This window comes from Scyliorhinus torazame, chromosome 3 (genome assembly GCF_047496885.1).
Source record: "Scyliorhinus torazame isolate Kashiwa2021f chromosome 3, sScyTor2.1, whole genome shotgun sequence".
NCBI classification, from domain to species: domain Eukaryota; kingdom Metazoa; phylum Chordata; class Chondrichthyes; order Carcharhiniformes; family Scyliorhinidae; genus Scyliorhinus; species Scyliorhinus torazame.
The window spans coordinates 351,563,690-351,583,515 of NC_092709.1; the positions used below are offsets into that span (position 1 = coordinate 351,563,690).

General features: G+C 45.8%; 1 protein-coding gene across 1 annotated transcript in view; it reads left to right on the top strand.

The window, feature by feature from the left end:
* vax2 (ventral anterior homeobox 2) overlaps positions 1–17,979 on the top strand; it is a 466,604-nt gene extending 448,625 nt beyond the window's left edge. Inside the window, exon 3 of the mRNA XM_072497751.1 lies at positions 16,295–17,979. Coding sequence (XP_072353852.1) covers positions 16,295–16,747 — 453 coding nt within the window. The 3' untranslated portion in view covers positions 16,748–17,979. The remainder of the gene's footprint in view (positions 1–16,294) is intronic.
* Positions 17,980–19,826: the final 1,847 nt, after the last annotated feature.

The following is a 19,826-nucleotide window of genomic DNA, read 5'->3' on the forward strand; positions in this document are numbered from 1 at the left end:
GCCTTTGTCCCTTAGAGGGTGGGACCCAGGAGTTAATAATGGGAAACAAGGAAATGGCAGAAACTTTGAACAAGTGTTTTGTATCTTCATAGTTAAAGACACCAAAAACATTTCAAGAATAATAGAAAATCAGAAGGCAAAAGGGAAAGGAACTTAAAAAAGTGGTGATCACCAGAGCAAAGGTATTAGGAAAATGAGGATGGCTAAAGTCTGACGGCCTACACCCTGGGGTCTTAAAGGAAATGGCAGCAGAGATAGTGGGTGCATTGTTGTAATCTTCCAAAACTTCCAGGATTCAGGAAAAGTGCGACGCCTCTGTTCAAGATAGGTCGGAGACGGAAAGCTGAAGGCTGCAGGCCAGTTATCCTGACGTGTGTGATTGGGGAAATGCTGGAATCCATCATTAAGGGGGTAGCAACAGGACATTTAGAAAATCAGAATACAATCAGGCAGAGTTAGCATGATTTTGTGAAAACGGTATCAGGTTCGACAAATTTATTGTCGTTCTTTGAGGATGTAACAGGCAGGGTGGTCGAATCTACTGATAACATCAAGATGGTAGGAAAGTAAGCTGCGAGGAGGTTACAAAGAGTCTGCAAAGGAAAATAGATTACGTGAGTGGGCATAAATATGGCCATTGTTGTATAATGTGGGAGAATGTAAGGTTGTCCACTTTGGCAGGAAAACTAGATAAGCAGAGTATTATTTCAATGGAGCGAGACTGCGGAATTCTGCAGTACAGAGGGATCTGGATGTCCTTGTACATGACTTACACAAAAATAGCACACAGCAGAGCAAGTAGTCAGGGAGGCAAGGGAAGGAATATAAAAGTAGGGAGGTTTTGCTGCAGTTTTATGGAGCCTTGGTGAGACCACACCTGCAGTACTGTGTACACTTTTGACCTCCTTCCCAAAGGAAGAATTTACTTGCCACAGACAGAGTTCACCAGACTGATTTCTCACTTGACGAGATTGTCCTATGAGGCAAGATTGAGGATTTTCTCGCGTTTAGAAAAACAAGAGCTCAAAATTCTTTTTGGGCTTGACAGGGTAGATGTAGGAATGTTTTCCCTGGGTGGGAGCTCTAGAACCAGGGAATGTCAGATTAAGGGATAGTCCATTTAGAACTGCAATGAGGAGGAATTTCTTGACTCCGAGTCTGCTGAATCTTTGGGATTGTCTGCTCCAGAATGCTGCGGAGCGTCAATCATTAAGAATATTCAAGACAAAGATTCTTAGATTTCGAGATATTTAAGATATTAAGGATAAAGGGTTAATGCAGGAAGATGCCGTTGATATAGAAGATCAGCCATGATCAGACTGGAGGGGCCAAATGACCTTCTCCTGCTCCTATTTCTTATGTTCCTATAATTGCATTAGAAGCAGCTCAGAGAAGGTTCACTGGGTTATCACAGAATTTACAGTGCAGAAGTGTTGTACATTTAGCTGCTGTTATATAAAGAGTCAAAGGTTCTGCTCCTTTTCCACAAACATATTTAATTTACTACAACAGACTCTGCACAAAACTCTAACATCACATCACCTGACACACAGGCCACCTGAAGCCCCTTTACATATCAGTGTCAATTATTGGATACTGAACATAAATGAGACACCAAATTGGAATGTCTCTTAACCCATTACTTAACAGAAGGAGGCCATTCGGACCGTCAAGTCTGCACCGGCCCTTGGAAAGGGCACCCTGCTTAAGTCCGCCTCTCCACCCAATTCCCCGTAACCCAGTAACAACAGTAACCTTTGTGGACACTAAGAGGGCAATTTAGCACGGCCAATCCACGTAACCCGCACATCTTTGGACTTGTGGGAGGGAAGCGGAGCACCCGGAGGAAACCCACGCAGACACGGAGAGAACGTGCAGACTCCGCACTGTCAGTGACCCAAGTCGGGAATCGAACCTGGACCCTGGCACTGTGAAGCAACTGTGCTAACCACTGTGCTACCGTGCTGCCCCTACACCGCACAAACAGTGACCCAAGCCGTTAATCGAACCCGATCCACCTGGTTGGTTCCTGAGTGAAGGGTTTTCCTTTTGAGGAAAGGTTGAGAGTTTAGAAGAATGAGAGGTGATCTTATTGAAACATATCAGAGGGTTAGACATGGTAGATTGTGAGACATGGTAGATTGTGAGACAAGGTAGAGTCTGAGACACGGTAGATTGTGAGACATGGTAGATTGTGAGACATGGTAGATTGTGAGACATGGTAGATTGTGAGACAAGGTAGAGTCTGAGACACGGTAGATTGTGAGACATGGTAGATTCTGAGACAAGGTAGATTCTGAGACATGGTAGATTGTGAGACATGGTAGATTGTGAGACATGGTAGATTGTGAGACATGGTAGATTGTGAGACAAGGTAGAGTCTGAGACACGGTAGATTGTGAGACATGGTAGATTCTGAGACAAGGTAGATTCTGAGACATGGTAGATTCTGAGACATGGTAGATTCTGAGACACGGTAGATTGTGAGACACGGTAGATTCTGAGACACGGTAGATTGTGAGACATGGTAGATTGTGAGACATGGTAGATTGTGAGACATGGTAGATTGTGAGACAAGGTAGATTCTGAGACAAGGTAGAGTCTGAGACATGGTAGATTGTGAGACATGGTAGATTGTGAGACATGGTAGATTCTGAGACACGGTAGATTCTGAGACATGGTAGATTCTGAGACAAGGTAGATTGTGAGACATGGTAGATTGTGAGACATGGTAGATTGTGAGACATGGTAGATTGTGAGACATGGTAGATTGTGAGACATGGTAGATTGTGAGACACGGTAGATTGTGAGACATGGTAGATTGTGAGACAAGGTAGATTGTGAGACATGGTAGATTGTGAGACACGGTAGATTGTGAGATAAGGTAGATTGTGAGACATGGTAGATTGTGAGACAAGGTAGATTGTGAGACATGGTAGATTGTGAGACACGGTAGATTGTGAGATAAGGTAGATTGTGAGACATGGTAGATTGTGAGACATGGTAGATTGTGAGACACGGTAGATTGTGAGACATGGTAGATTGTGAGACATGGTAGATTGTGAGATAAGGTAGATTGTGAGACACGGTAGATTGTGAGACACGGTAGATTGTGAGACATGGTAGATTGTGAGACATGGTAGATTCTGAGACAAGGTAGATTCTGAGACATGGTAGATTCGGAGACATGGTAGATTCGGAGACATGGTAGATTGTGAGACATGGTAGATTGTGAGACATGGTAGATTGTGAGACATGGTAGATTGTGAGACATGGTAGATTGTGAGACAAGGTAGATTCTGAGACACGGTAGATTGTGAGACATGGTAGATTGTGAGACATGGTAGATTGTGAGACAAGGAAGATTCTGAGACAAGGTAGATTGTGAGACACGGTAGATTCTGAGACAAGGTAGATTGTGAGACATGGTAGATTGTGAGACATGGTAGATTGTGAGACATGGTAGATTGTGAGACATGGTAGATTGTGAGACATGGTAGATTGTGAGACAAGGTAGATTCTGAGACACGGTAGATTGTGAGACATGGTAGATTGTGAGACATGGTAGATTGTGAGACATGGTAGATTGTGAGACATGGTAGATTGTGAGACAAGGTAGATTGTGAGACATGGTAGATTGTGAGACAAGGTAGATTCTGAGACACGGTAGATTGTGAGACATGGTAGATTCTGAGACAAGGTAGATTCTGAGATAAGGTAGATTCTGAGACAAGGTAGATTCTGAGACATGGTAGATTCTGAGACAAGGTAGATAGTGAGACATGGTAGATTCTGAGACAAGGTAGATAGTGAGACATGGTAGATTCTGAGACATGGTAGATTCTGAGACAAGGTAGATTCTGAGACATGGTAGATTCGGAGACATGGTAGATTCGGAGACACGGTAGATTCTGAGACATGGTAGATTCTAAGACAAGGTAGATTCTGAGATAAGGTAGATTCTGAGACAAGGTAGATTGTGAGACACGGTAGATTGTGAGACACGGTAGATTCTGAGACATGGTAGATTCTGAGACAAGGTAGATTCTGAGACATGGTAGATTCTAAGACAAGGTAGATTCTGAGATAAGGTAGATTCTGAGACATGGTAGATTCTCAGACATGGTAGATTGTGAGACAAGGTAGATTCTGAGACATGGTAGATTGTGAGACATGGTAGGTTGTGAGACAAGGTAGATTCTGCGACATGGTAGATTCTGAGACACGGTAGATTGTGAGACACGGTAGATTCTGAGAAATGGTAGAGTCTGAGACAAGGTAGATTGTGAGACAAGGTAGATTGTGAGACAAGGTAGATTCTGAATAATGGTAGATTCTGAGACAAGGTAGATTGTGAGACAAGGTAGATTGTGAGACAAGGTAGATTGTGAGACAAGGTAGATTCTGAGACATGGTAGATTGTGAGACAAGGTAGATTGTGAGACAAGGTAGATTGTGAGACAAGGTAGATTGTGAGACAAGGTAGATTGTGAGACAAGGTAGATTCTGAGACAAGGTAGATAGTGAGACATGGTAGATTCTGAGACAAGGTAGATTCGGAGACATGGTAGATTCGGAGACATGGTAGATTGTTAGACATGGTAGATTGTGAGACAAGGTAGATTCTGAGACAAGGTAGATTCTGAGACAAGATAGATAGTGAGACATGGTAGATAGTGAGACATGGTAGATTCTGAGACAAGGTAGATTCTGAGACAAGGTAGATTCTGAGACAAGGTAGATAGTGAGACAAGGTAGATAGTGAGACAAGGTAGATAGTGAGACATGGTAGATTCTGAGACAAGGTTGATAGTGAGACATGGTAGATTCGGAGACATGGTAGATTCGGAGACATGGTAGATTCGGAGACATGGTAGATTCGGAGACATGGTAGATTCGGAGACATGGTAGATTCTGAGACAAGGTAGATTCTGAGATATGGTAGATTCAAAGACAAGGCAGATTCTGAGATAAGGTAGATTCTGAGACATGGTAGATTCTCAGACATGGTAGATTGTGAGACAAGGTAGATTCTGCGACATGGTAGATTCTGCGCCATGGTAGATTCTGAGACACGGTAGATTGTGAGACACGGTAGATTCTGAGACACGGTAGATTCTGAGACATGGTAGATTCTGAGACAAGGTAGATTCTGAGACAAGGTAGATTCTGAGACAAGGTAGATTGTGAGACACGGTAGATTGCGAGACACGGTAGATTCTGAGACACGGTAGATTCTGAGACACGGTAGATTCTGAGACACGGTAGATTCTGAGACACGGTAGATTCTGAGACAAGGTAGATTCTGAGACACGGTAGATTCTGAGACACGGTAGATTGTGAGACACGGTAGATTCTGAGACATGGTAGATTCTGAGACAAGGTAGATTCTCATACATGGTAGATTCTGAGACAAGGTAGATTCTCATACATGGTAGATTCTGAGACACGGTAGATTGTGAGACACGGTAGATTGTGAGACACGGTAGATTCTGAGACAAGGTAGATTCTGAGACTTGGTAGATTGTGAGACAAGGTAGATTGTGAGACATGGTAGATTGTGAGACATGGTAGATTCTGAGACATGGTAGATTCTGAGACAAGGTAGATTGTGAGACAAGGTAGATTGTGAGACAAGGTAGATTGTGAGACAAGGTAGATTGTGAGACACGGTTGATTGTGAGACACGGTAGATGTTGAGACACGGTAGATGTTGAGACACGGTAGATTCTGAGACACGGTAGATTGTGAGACAAGGTAGATTCTGAGACATGGTAGATTGTGAGACAAGAGAGATTGTGAGACACGGTAGATTCTCAGACATGGTAGATTGTGAGACAAGGTAGATTCTGCGACATGGTAGATTCTGCGCCATGGTAGATTCTGAGACACGGTAGATTGTGAGACACGGTAGATTCTGAGACACGGTAGATTCTGAGACATGGTAGATTCTGAGACAAGGTAGATTCTGAGACAAGGTAGATTCTGAGACAAGGTAGATTGTGAGACACGGTAGATTGCGAGACACGGTAGATTCTGAGACACGGTAGATTCTGAGACAAGGTAGATTCTGAGACACGGTAGATTCTGAGACACGGTAGATTCTGAGACAAGGTAGATTCTGAGACACGGTAGATTCTGAGACACGGTAGATTGTGAGACACGGTAGATTCTGAGACATGGTAGATTCTGAGACAAGGTAGATTCTCATACATGGTAGATTCTGAGACAAGGTAGATTCTCATACATGGTAGATTCTGAGACACGGTAGATTGTGAGACACGGTCGATTGTGAGACACGGTAGATTCTGAGACAAGGTAGATTCTGAGACTTGGTAGATTGTGAGACAAGGTAGATTGTGAGACATGGTAGATTGTGAGACATGGTAGATTCTGAGACATGGTAGATTCTGAGACAAGGTAGATTGTGAGACAAGGTAGATTGTGAGACAAGGTAGATTGTGAGACAAGGTAGATTGTGAGACACGGTTGATTGTGAGACACGGTAGATGTTGAGACACGGTAGATGTTGAGACACGGTAGATTCTGAGACACGGTAGATTGTGAGACAAGGTAGATTCTGAGACATGGTAGATTGTGAGACAAGAGAGATTGTGAGACACGGTAGATTCTGATACATGGTAGATTCTGAGACAAGGTAGATTCTGAGACATGGTAGATTCTGAGACAAGATAGATTGTGAGACAAGGTAGATTGTGAGACAAGGTAGATTGTGAGACATGGTAGATTCTGAGACATGGTAGATTGTGAGACAAGGTAGATTGTGAGACACGGTTGATTCTGAGACACGGTAGATTCTGAGACACGGTAGATTCTGAGACACGGTAGATTCTGAGACAAGGTAGATTCTGAGACAAGGTAGATTCTGAGACAAGGTAGATTGTGAGACACGGTAGATTGTGAGACATGGTAGATTGTGAGACAAGGTAGAGTCTGAGACACGGTAGATTGTGAGACATGGTAGATTCTGAGACAAGGTAGATTCTGAGACATGGTAGATTCTGAGACATGGTAGATTCTGAGACACGGTAGATTGTGAGACACGGTAGATTCTGAGACACGGTAGATTCTGAGACAAGGTAGATTGTGAGACATGGTAGATTGTGAGACATGGTAGATTGTGAGACATGGTAGATTGTGAGACAAGGTAGATTCTGAGACAAGGTAGAGTCTGAGACATGGTAGATTGTGAGACATGGTAGATTGTGAGACATGGTAGATTCTGAGACATGGTAGATTGTGAGACACGGTAGATTCTGAGACACGGTAGATTCTGAGACAAGGTAGATTGTGAGACATGGTAGATTGTGAGACATGGTAGATTGTGAGACATGGTAGATTGTGAGACAAGGTAGATTGTGAGACATGGTAGATTGTGAGACATGGTAGATTGTGAGACATGGTAGATTGTGAGACATGGTAGATTGTGAGACACGGTAGATTCTGAGACAAGGTAGATTGTGAGACATGGTAGATTGTGAGACATGGTAGATTGTGAGACATGGTAGATTGTGAGACATGGTAGATTGTGAGACAAGGTAGATTCTGAGACACGGTAGATAGTGAGACACGGTAGATTCTGAGACAAGGTAGATTCTGAGATAAGGTAGATTCTGAGACAAGGTAGATTCTGAGACAAGGTAGATTCTGAGACATGGTAGATTCTGAGACAAGGTAGATAGTGAGACATGGTAGATTCTGAGACAAGGTAGATAGTGAGACATGGTAGATTCTGAGACATGGTAGATTCTGAGACAAGGTAGATTCTGAGACATGGTAGATTCGGAGACATGGTAGATTCGGAGACATGGTAGATTGTGAGACATGGTAGATTCTGAGACAAGGTAGATTCTGAGACACGGTAGATTCTGAGACATGGTAGATTCTAAGACAAGGTAGATTCTGAGATAAGGTAGATTCTGAGACAAGGTAGATTGTGAGACACGGTAGATTGTGAGACACGGTAGATTCTGAGACATGGTAGATTCTGAGACAAGGTAGATTCTGAGACATGGTAGATTCTAAGACAAGGTAGATTCTGAGATAAGGTAGATTCTGAGACATGGTAGATTCTCAGACGTGGTAGATTGTGAGACAAGGTAGATTCTGAGACATGGTAGATTGTGAGACATGGTAGGTTGTGAGACAAGGTAGATTCTGCGACATGGTAGATTCTGAGACACGGTAGATTGTGAGACACGGTAGATTCTGAGAAATGGTAGAGTCTGAGACAAGGTAGATTGTGAGACAAGGTAGATTGTGAGACAAGGTAGATTGTGAGACAAGGTAGATTCTGAATAATGGTAGATTCTGAGACAAGGTAGATTGTGAGACAAGGTAGATTCTGAGACATGGTAGATTGTGAGACAAGGTAGATTGTGAGACAAGGTAGATTGTGAGACAAGGTAGATTCTGAGACAAGGTAGATAGTGAGACATGGTAGATTCTGAGACAAGGTAGATTCGGAGACATGGTAGATTCGGAGACATGGTAGATTGTGAGACATGGTAGATTGTGAGACAAGGTAGATTCTGAGACAAGGTAGATAGTGAGACATGGTAGATTCTGAGACAAGATAGATAGTGAGACATGGTAGATTCTGAGACAAGGTAGATAGTGAGACATGGTAGATTCTGAGACAAGGTAGATTCTGAGACAAGGTAGATTCTGAGACAAGGTAGATAGTGAGACAAGGTAGATAGTGAGACAAGGTAGATAGTGAGACATGGTAGATTCTGAGACAAGGTTGATAGTGAGACATGGTAGATTCGGAGACATGGTAGATTCGGAGACATGGTAGATTCGGAGACATGGTAGATTCGGAGACATGGTAGATTCGGAGACATGGTAGATTCTGAGACAAGGTAGATTCTGAGATATGGTAGATTCAAAGACAAGGTAGATTCTGAGATAAGGTAGATTCTGAGACATGGTAGATTCTCAGACATGGTAGATTGTGAGACAAGGTAGATTCTGCGACATGGTAGATTCTGCGCCATGGTAGATTCTGAGACACGGTAGATTGTGAGACACGGTAGATTCTGAGACACGGTAGATTCTGAGACATGGTAGATTCTGAGACAAGGTAGATTCTGAGACAAGGTAGATTCTGAGACAAGGTAGATTGTGAGACACGGTAGATTGCGAGACACGGTAGATTCTGAGACACGGTAGATTCTGAGACACGGTAGATTCTGAGACAAGGTAGATTCTGAGACACGGTAGATTCTGAGACACGGTAGATTCTGAGACAAGGTAGATTCTGAGACACGGTAGATTCTGAGACACGGTAGATTGTGAGACACGGTAGATTCTGAGACATGGTAGATTCTGAGACAAGGTAGATTCTCATACATGGTAGATTCTGAGACAAGGTAGATTCTCATACATGGTAGATTCTGAGACACGGTAGATTGTGAGACACGGTAGATTGTGAGACACGGTAGATTCTGAGACAAGGTAGATTCTGAGACTTGGTAGATTGTGAGACAAGGTTGATTGTGAGACATGGTAGATTGTGAGACATGGTAGATTCTGAGACATGGTAGATTCTGAGACAAGGTAGATTGTGAGACAAGGTAGATTGTGAGACAAGGTAGATTGTGAGACAAGGTAGATTGTGAGACAAGGTAGATTGTGAGACACGGTTGATTGTGAGACACGGTAGATGTTGAGACACGGTAGATGTTGAGACACGGTAGATTCTGAGACACGGTAGATTGTGAGACAAGGTAGATTCTGAGACATGGTAGATTGTGAGACAAGAGAGATTGTGAGACACGGTAGATTCTGATACATGGTAGATTCTGAGACAAGGTAGATTCTGAGACATGGTAGATTCTGAGACAAGATAGATTGTGAGACAAGGTAGATTGTGAGACAAGGTAGATTGTGAGACATGGTAGATTCTGAGACATGGTAGATTGTGAGACAAGGTAGATTGTGAGACACGGTTGATTCTGAGACACGGTAGATTCTGAGACACGGTAGATTCTGAGACACGGTAGATTCTGAGACAAGGTAGATTCTGAGACAAGGTAGATTGTGAGACACGGTAGATTGTGAGACACGGTTGATTCTGAGACATGGTAGATTGTGAGACACGGTAGATTCTGAGACATGGTAGATTCTGAGACATGATAGATTCTGAGACAAGGTAGATTCTGAGACAAGGTAGATTCTGAGACACGGTAGATTCTGAGACACGGTAGATTCTGAGACACGGTAGATTCTGGGACATGGTAGATTCTGAGACAAGGTAGATTGTGAGACACGGTAGATTCTGAGACACGGTAGATTGTGAGACATGCTAGATTGTGAGACATGGAAGATTGTGAGACACGGTAGATTGTGAGACAAGGTAGATTGTGAGACAAGGTAGATTGTGAGACATGGTAGATTCTGAGACATGGTAGATTCTGAGACACGGTAGATTGTGAGACCTGGTAGATTGTGAGACCTGGTAGATTGTGAGACACGGTAGATTGTGAGACAAGGTAGATTCTGAGACATGGTAGATTGTGAGATAAGGTAGATTCTGAGACATGGTAGATTCTGAGACAAGGTTAATTCTCAGACATGGTAGATTCTGAGTCACGGTAGATTGTGAGACATGGTAGATTCTGAGACAAGGTAGATTCTGAGACATGGTAGATTCTGAGACAAGGTAGATTCTGAGACATGGCAGATTGTGAGATAAGGTAGATTCTGAGACATGGTAGATTCTGAGACAAGGTTAATTCTCAGACATGGTAGATTCTGAGTCACGGTAGATTGTGAGACATGGTAGATTCTGAGACAAGGTAGATTCTGAGACATGGTAGATTCTGAGACATGGTAGATTGTGAGACACGGTAGATTGTGAGACATGGTAGATTGTGAGACATGGAAGATTGTGAGACACGGTAGATTGTGAGACAAGGTAGATTGTGAGACAAGGTAGATTGTGAGACATGGTAGATTCTGAGACATGGTAGATTCTGAGACACGGTAGATTGTGAGACCTGGTAGATTGTGAGACCTGGTAGATTGTGAGACACGGTAGATTGTGAGACAAGGTAGATTCTGAGACATGGTAGATTGTGAGATAAGGTAGATTCTGAGACATGGTAGATTCTGAGACAAGGTTAATTCTCAGACATGGTAGATTCTGAGTCACGGTAGATTGTGAGACATGGTAGATTCTGAGACAAGGTAGATTCTGAGACATGGTAGATTCTGAGACAAGGTAGATTCTGAGACATGGCAGATTGTGAGATAAGGTAGATTCTGAGACATGGTAGATTCTGAGACAAGGTTAATTCTCAGACATGGTAGATTCTGAGTCACGGTAGATTGTGAGACATGGTAGATTCTGAGACAAGGTAGATTCTGAGACATGGTAGATTCTGAGACATGGTAGATTGTGAGACACGGTAGATTGTGAGACATGGTAGATTGTGAGACAAGGCAGATTGTGAGACACGGTAGATTGTGAGACACGGTAGATTGTGATCAAGGTAGATTCTGAGACATGGTAGATTCTGAGACATGGTAGATTCTGAGACATGGTAGATTCTGAGACAAGGTAGATTCTGAGACACGGTAGATTCTGAGACATGGTAGATTCTGAGACATGGTAGATTCTGAGACAAGGTAGATTCTGAGACACGGTAGATTCTGAGACATGGTAGATTCTGAGACATGGTAGATTCTGAGACAAGGTAGATTCTGAGACACGGTAGATTCTGAGACATGGTAGATTCTACGACATGGTAGATTCTGAGACATGGTAGATTCTGAGACAAGGTAGATTGTGAGACAAGGTAGATTGTGATCAAGGTAGATTCTGAGACAAGGTAGATTGTGAGACAAGGTAGATTGTGAGACATGGTAGATTGGAGACATGGTAGATTCTGAGACATGGTAGATTCTGAGACACGGTAGATTGTGAGACATGGTAGATTCTGAGACAAGGTAGATTCTGAGACATGGTAGATTGTGAGACAAGGTAGATTGTGAGACATGGTAGATGGTGAGACATGGTAGATTGTGTGACAAGGTAGATTGTGAGACATGGTAGATTGTGAGACATGGTAGATTCTGAGAAACGGTAGATTCTGAGAAACGGTAGATTCTGAGACACGGTAGATTCTGAGACACGGTAGATTCTTAGACACGGTAGATTGTGAGACACGGTAGATTCTGAGACACGGTAGATTCTGAGACAAGGTAGATTGTGAGACAAGGTAGATTGTGAGACAAGGTAGATTGTGAGACACGGTAGATTGTGAGACATGGTAGATTGTGAGACAAGGTAGATTGTGAGACAAGGTAGATTGTGAGACACGGCTGATTGTGAGACACGGTTGATTGTGAGACACGGTTGATTGTGAGACACGGTAGATTCTGAGACATGGTAGTTTCTGAGACACGGTAGATTCTGAGACATGGTAGATTCTGAGACAAGGTAGATTGTGAGACACGGTAGATTGTGAGACATGGTAGATTCTGAGACATGGTAGTTTCTGAGACACGGTAGATTCTGAGACATGGTAGATTCTGAGACAAGGTAGATTGTGAGACACGGTAGATTGTGAGACATGGTAGATTCTGAGACAAGGTAGATTCTGAGACACGGTAGATTCTGAGACAAGGTAGATTCTGAGACACGGTAGATTCTGAGACACGGTAGTTTCTGAGACACGGTAGCTTCTGAGACAGGGGAGATTCTGAGACATGGTAGATTCTGAGACAAGGTAGATTGTGAGACACGGTAGATTCTAAGACAAGGTAGATTCTGAGACACGGTAGATTCTGAGACACGGTAGATTCTGAGACAAGGTAGATTGTGAGACATGGTAGATTCTGAGACATGGTAGTTTCTGAGACACGGTAGATTCTGAGACATGGTAGATTCTGAGACAAGGTAGATTGTGAGACACGGTAGATTGTGAGACATGGTAGATTCTGAGACAAGGTAGATTCTGAGACACGGTAGATTCTGAGACAAGGTGGATTCTGAGACACGGTAGATTCTGAGACACGGTAGTTTCTGAGACACGGTAGCTTCTGAGACAGGGGAGATTCTGAGACATGGTAGATTCTGAGACAAGGTAGATTGTGAGACACGGTAGATTCTAAGACAAGGTAGATTCTGAGACACGGTAGATTCTGAGACACGGTAGATTCTGAGACAAGGTAGATTGTGAGACAAGGTAGATTTTGAGACACGGTTGATTCTGAGACACGGTAGATTCTGAGACACGGTCGATTCTGAGACACGGTCGATTCTGAGACAAGATAGATTGTGAGACATGGTAGATTCTGAGACATGGTAGATTCTGAGACATGGTAGATTCTGAGACAAGGTAGATTGTGAGACAAGGTAGATTGTGAGACAAGGTAGGTTGTGAGACATGGTAGATTGGAGACATGGTAGATTCTGAGACATGGTAGATTCTGAGACATGGTAGATTGTGAGACATGGTAGATTCTGAGACATGGTAGATTCTGAGACACGCTAGATTGTGAGACATGGTAGATTGGGAGACATGGTAGATTGTGAGACACGGTAGGTTCTGAGACACGGTAGATTGTGAGACAAGGTAGATTCTGAGACAAGGTAGATTCTGAGACAAGGTAGATTGTGAGACAAGGTAGATTGTAAGACAAGGTAGATTTGAGACAAGGTAGATTGTGAGACAAGGTAGATTGTGAGACAAGGTAGATTGTGAGACACGGTAGGTTCTGAGTCACGGTAGATTGTGAGACAAGGTAGATTGTGAGAGACGGTAGATTCTGAGACATGGTAGATTCATGGGGGAATCGGGAACTGGGGCACTGAGCTAAGAAGAGCCAGGAGGGGACATGAGAAGTCTCTGGCAGATAGGATCAAGGATAACCCTAAAGTTTTCGATAGATATGTCAGGAATAAAAGAATGACTAGGGTAAGAGTAGGGCCAGTCAAGGACAGTAGTGGGAAGTTCTGCTTGGAGTCCGAGGAGATAGGAGAGGTGCTAAAAGAATATTTTTTGTCAGCATTCACACAGGAAAAAGACAATGTTGTCTTGGAAATGTTTATAAGAGATAGGGTGTATAATCATCTGGAAAGGAATAATTTGATTAGACATAGTCAACACGGTTTTGTGAAGGGTAGGTCGTGTCTCACAAACCTTATTGAGTTCTTTGAGAAGGTGACCAAACAGGTGGATGAGGGTAAAGCAGTTGATGTGGTGTATATGGATTTCAGTAAAGCGTCTTATAAGGTTCCCCACGGTAGGCTACTGCAGTAAATACAGAGGCATGGGATTCAGGGAGATTTAGCAGTTTGGATCAGAAATTGGCTAGCTGGAAGAAGACAAAGGATGGTGGTTGATGGGAAATGTTCAGACTGGAGTCCAGTTACTAGTGGTGTACCACAAGGATCTGTTTTGGGGCCACTGCTGTTTGTCATTTTTATAAATGACCTGGAGGAGGGCGTAGAAGGATGGGTGAGTTAATTTGCAGGTGACACTAAAGTCAGTGGAGTTGTGGACAGTGCGGAAGGATGTTACAAGTTACAGAGGAACATAGATAAGCTGCAGCGCTGGGCTGAGGGGCGGCAAATGGAGTTTAATGCAGAAAAGTGTGAGGTGATTCATTTTGGAAGGAATAACAGGAAGACAGAGTACTGGGCTAAAGGTAAGATTCTTGGCAGTGTGGATGAGCAGAGAGATCTCAGTATCCATGTACATAGATCCCTGAAAGTTGCCACTCAGGTTGAGCGGGTTGTTAAGAAGGCATACGGTGTGTTAGCTTTTATTGGTAGAGGGATTCAGTTTTGGTGCCATGAGGTCATGTTGCAGCTGTACAAAACTCTGGTGCGGCCGCATTTGGAGTATTGCGTGCAATTCTGGTCGCTGCATTATAGGCAGGATGTGGAAGCATTGGAAAGGGTGCAGAGGAGATTTACCAGAATGTTGCCTGGTATGAGGGAAGATCTTATGAGGAATGGATGAGGAACTTGACGCTGTTTTCGTTGGAGAGAAGAAGGTTAAGAGGTGACTTAATTGAGGCATACAAGATGATCAGAGGGTTGGATAGGGTGGACAGTGAGAGCCTTCTTCCTCGAATGGTGATGTCTAGCACGAGGGGACATAGCTTTAAATTGAGGGGAGATAGATATAAGACAGATGCCAGAGGTAGGTTCTTTACTCAGAGAGTAGTAAGGGCGTGGAATGCCCTGCCTGCAACAGTAGTGGACTCACCAACACCAAGGGCATTTAAATGGTCATTGGATAGACATATGGACAATAAGGGAATAGTGTAGATGGGCTTTAGAGTGGTTTCACAGGTCGGAGCAACATCGAGGGCCGAAGGGCCTGTACTGCGCTGTAATGTTCTATGTTTAAAACAAGGGGCGGGAATCTCCGGCCTGCCAGACGTGTTTTCTGGCTCGACGCGGCCCCCACTGGCAGCGGGATTCTCCATTCCCACAGCCGGCCAATGGGGTTTCCATCGGGAAGCCGTCGGGAAACCTGCGTGCGTGGGTGCCTTGCCGGCAGACCGGATGATCCCGCCGACGGAGAATTCCGCTGAAAGTCTCCCATTTGCGACAAAGAAGATGAGTCTGTGGAATTCTCTGTCCCAGAGAGCAGTGGAGGCTGGGTTATTGAATATTTACAGACGCAAGGATTATTGTCTGAAAGTGGCGGCCTTTGACCTACTTGCTAGTACACGAACATTGGGCCATGACCTCCGAGCTCCAGCGCGTAATACCGCACAGGACTACCCCCAAGAAAGCGACTTAACCCCCCACGGGACTCCTCCCAACCCTAAGGGACTATACTCTTGACGGAAACTCTCTAACCCACAGGACACCCCTCCCAAAATCCGACGGGGACTCTTACTCTCAGCACTGTCAGGCCAGGCCCTCAAACCTAACCCGACATAGCAACTACACCTCACCCTCCACCCCAGGAAGTAACAACTATATATTTCCAGTAAGAATGGCGATTGACTTATTGACAGATGAAATGAAAATCACTTATTGTCACAAGTAGGCTTCAATGAAGTTACTGTGAAAAGCCCCTAGTCGCCACATTCCGGCACCTGTTCGGGGAGGCTGGTACGGGAATTGAACCGTGCTGTTGGCCTGCCTGGGTCTGCTTTCAAAGCCAGCGTTTAGCCGTGTGCTAAACCAGCCCCTGATGGTGGTGTTTCCAGGTATCTGCTGCTCTAAAGTAAAGGTATTGTACAACATGCAAGTTGCTGTTGCCTGACCTGATTCTATTTCATTTTGTTTTTGTTGCAGGTTAAGGTCTGGTTCCAGAACAGACGCACAAAGCAGAAGAAAGATCAGAGTAAAGACTGTGACAGCAGTTCCCCCGGCACCTCGGAGTCCGTTGCCACCTGTAACATCCTGAGGCTGCTCGAACAAGGGAGGTTCTTGTCCATCCCTCCAGCCGCCAGCTTGCTCACCCAGGGACCCGGCCCTCTCGGATCTCCAGCGGGTAACGGCTGCGGCCTGGTGTCCTCCAGCAGCAGTTCACCCGGGCTGGCAGCCGCCTCTTTCAGCCTCTCCGCCCCGACCCGGGCCACCTCCTCCCCTCACCGCCAGGCGGGCGCTGCTCCGAGCTTCTCAGGCCCGGCACTAGGCAGCGCCCTCGAACTCTCGACCGGCTACGGAGTGGGCACGTCGGCGTTTGAACCTTACGCACGGGTGGAAAGGAAGAACATCGCCACAGAGAAAAGGCCAAGTTCGTAGAGGGACAGAGAGAGAGAGAGAGAGAGCGTGCGGGGAAGAAAAGAGATTCCTGTTGAATTTCGTGTTTTGAGTTGTTACAATGTTCATTCGATGTGATGGTGATTCAGAAGCAGACTTCTCTTATTGCACAGCTAATGGTGAAAAAACCAAATGAACTCTGTCAAATCACTGTCTTGGCGACGACCTGACATTGGCATCACACAGTTTACAGGTCAAGGGTCAGGTCGCTGGATTCCATTGTCCACCTCACTGTTGATTAAGCGGTCGCAGCGTTCCTTCCACCCACACTGTGTGAAGAACTATCGCCTGAACTTTGGATTGAAGTACTCCCTCATGCCTGCCTGTCCTTAAAACCTAATGAATCTATTTGGGACATCGGAAGGTGAAATAAAACCAAGGTCCATCGAACTTACCTTCCCGTAGCCTGAGAGTTTGATGATGCAATGTTAACGGGGCTATTGATTAATCACAATGAGTTGCTGCCAGTCCTGGACACGTGGTGAAGAAAACCACTGACGTTAAAAGGGGGTAGGGAACCACCTCGGTGCAGATTTACCCATTTCCTCCAAGTGCGTTACATTAACCACCCAGCCTGCTTGCCGAAGCGAGGCAGACACTCCGAGTCTCATTGAAATTTCAGTAGATGGTGATCAGCAGTAGTGACCTTGTCCCCCCCCCCATGCCTTTCCAAAGTTCAGCAGCATCAAAGACTCCTGCAGAGGTGAGGAGTGGAGCTCACAGCCTCGTCAGTCCATGTGACTCAGAACAGGCTGTGCCTCAGCAATCTATCGAGACAGAAGGCTGATGCATCCACAGACTCCCTGCAGTGCAGAAGGAGGCCATTCGGACCATCGGGTCTACACCGACCCTCCGAAAGAGGGCCCTACCTAGGCCTACTCCTCCGCTCTATCCGCGTAACCCCACACGCATTGATTATGGGCAGTGCACCCAACCTGTACATCTTTGTACAGTGGGAGGAAACCGGAGCACCCGGAGGAAACCCACGCAGACACGGGGAGGACGTGCAGACTCCGCACAGTCACCCGAGTCCTGAATTGAACCCGGGTCCCTGGGGCCGTGAGGCAGCACCGCTAACCACCGTGCCACCGTGCCAGGGTGAAACACCCAGAGCTAATCACCGTGCCAGGGTGAAACACCCAGAGCTGACCACTGTGCTACCGTGTTGCCCATCATGATACAATTCACATCATCCTATCTCCTGCTAGTCCCTGGGGAGGGGGGAGGAGGGGTCTGTTGGTGGTTGCGGCGGGGGGGGGGGGGGGGAGCAGGGGGAGAGATTTGGCGAGGGCCTGCCCTTTCTTGCACATTTCATATTTCTGTAAGCACATATCAGCTGTGTCTCGTCGTCCGCCCACCGCCTTGGTTGCTGCACTGCCATTGGCCACTGTGGCTCAGTCACGCTCTGCGGAAATGATTCCACAGCGAGAAGGCAAAATACTGATTTTGAAAATAAATAAATCGCATCTTCCCAAAGTGGGCTCAGTGGTTCAAGAAATGCCTCATTTCCACCCCCCCCCCCCCCCCCCCCCCCCAATCCACTTTCCAAATGGGAATCGTGACAGCATTTATTAAATCCTAACTTATTCAACAAAAAATTGTTGCCTTTCTTTTTATTCTGCTCGTTTTCGATTTTCAACCCTCACGATTGTGGGTGAAACGCATTCATGTTCAGAAGGTGACTCGGGAGTTTGACTGAATGCTCTGTCCATTACAGGGTGCTGGCTGGTTCTCTCGATAGCTGTGATGTGTTGGGTGCTCGGGATCCGTGGAACACATATAGGCCACCAACACTTAAAATAGTGCAACACTATTTTATTAAAGTTAGAAACTGTTGAACATACTTTCACTGTGGGTTAACATGGTGTTAGATTAAACTAAAGATCTATGCCTGTCCGAACCAGTCTATGCACCCAGCACATTGTGAGGATGTGGTGGTATGCATTAGGGGTATTACGGTACCCTGTGATGCCGAGAGGCTATTGGTGGATAGACGCCGGGTCCCGATTGGATCAGCCGCCTACTGGCTCCACCCAGTAAGGCGGAGTATAAGAGCCCTGGTTCTCCCAGCAGCCACATTCTGTAACTGTGCTGCTGGGGAACAAGTCTGCGTAATAAAGCCATCGATTGACTCCATCTCTTCTCGTCTCGTGAGTGATTGATTACGCTACAATTTATTACGCAAACTTTAAAGAACATGGAGCTCCGAATCACTCCGGAGTGTCTGCGAATCAGCCCCCACGCGGCAAACTCAGCGGCCACTTTTAAACGCTGGTTAGCGCGTTTCGAAGGATACCTCCGAACAGCCACCTGCGTACCGACAGAAGACCAGAAAATGCAGGTCCTGCATTCCAGGGTGAGCCCGGAAATCTACACTCTCATAGAGGACACGGACGATTTCCAGTTCGGCCCGTCAACCAGGTCTATGCACGCCACCAGCTCGCGACGAGACGGCAAATCCCCGGGGAATTGCTGGACGAATTCCACAGTGCGCTGTTAATACTGGGGAGAAATTGCAACTGCCCACCGGTTTCGGCTAACGAACACACAGAGCTACTAATTTGGGATGCTTTCGTGGCAGGTATGCTCTCGTCCCAAATTTGCCAGCGATTGCTGGAAAGAGACTCACTAGGCCTCACGGAGGCAAGGGCCCTCGCTGCCTCACTCAATGTGGCATCACAGAACGCCCGTGGCTACGCCCCCGACCGCGCGGCAGCCCCTTGGTCACCGTGGACCCCCGCTGCGACCGACCCCCCCCCCCCCCCCCCCCCCCGCCGCAGGCCTGTGCTACTTTTGCGGGCAAGCGAAACACCCCCGACTGCGCTGCCCGGCCCGCTCAGCCCTCTGTAAAGGGCGCGGCAAAATTGGGCACTTTGCAGCGGTGTGCCAGGCCCGGGGGGTCGCCGCAATCTCCGGGGGAGAACCAGGACGCCAACCTCAACCCCCCTAACGATCCATGTGTGGCCAACGAGCGCCGCCATCTTGGGTCCCGGACTCCATGCGGGAGGGATGGGCGCCGCCATTTTGTGCTCCTCCGGCCCCGTGCGATCAATGGGCGGCG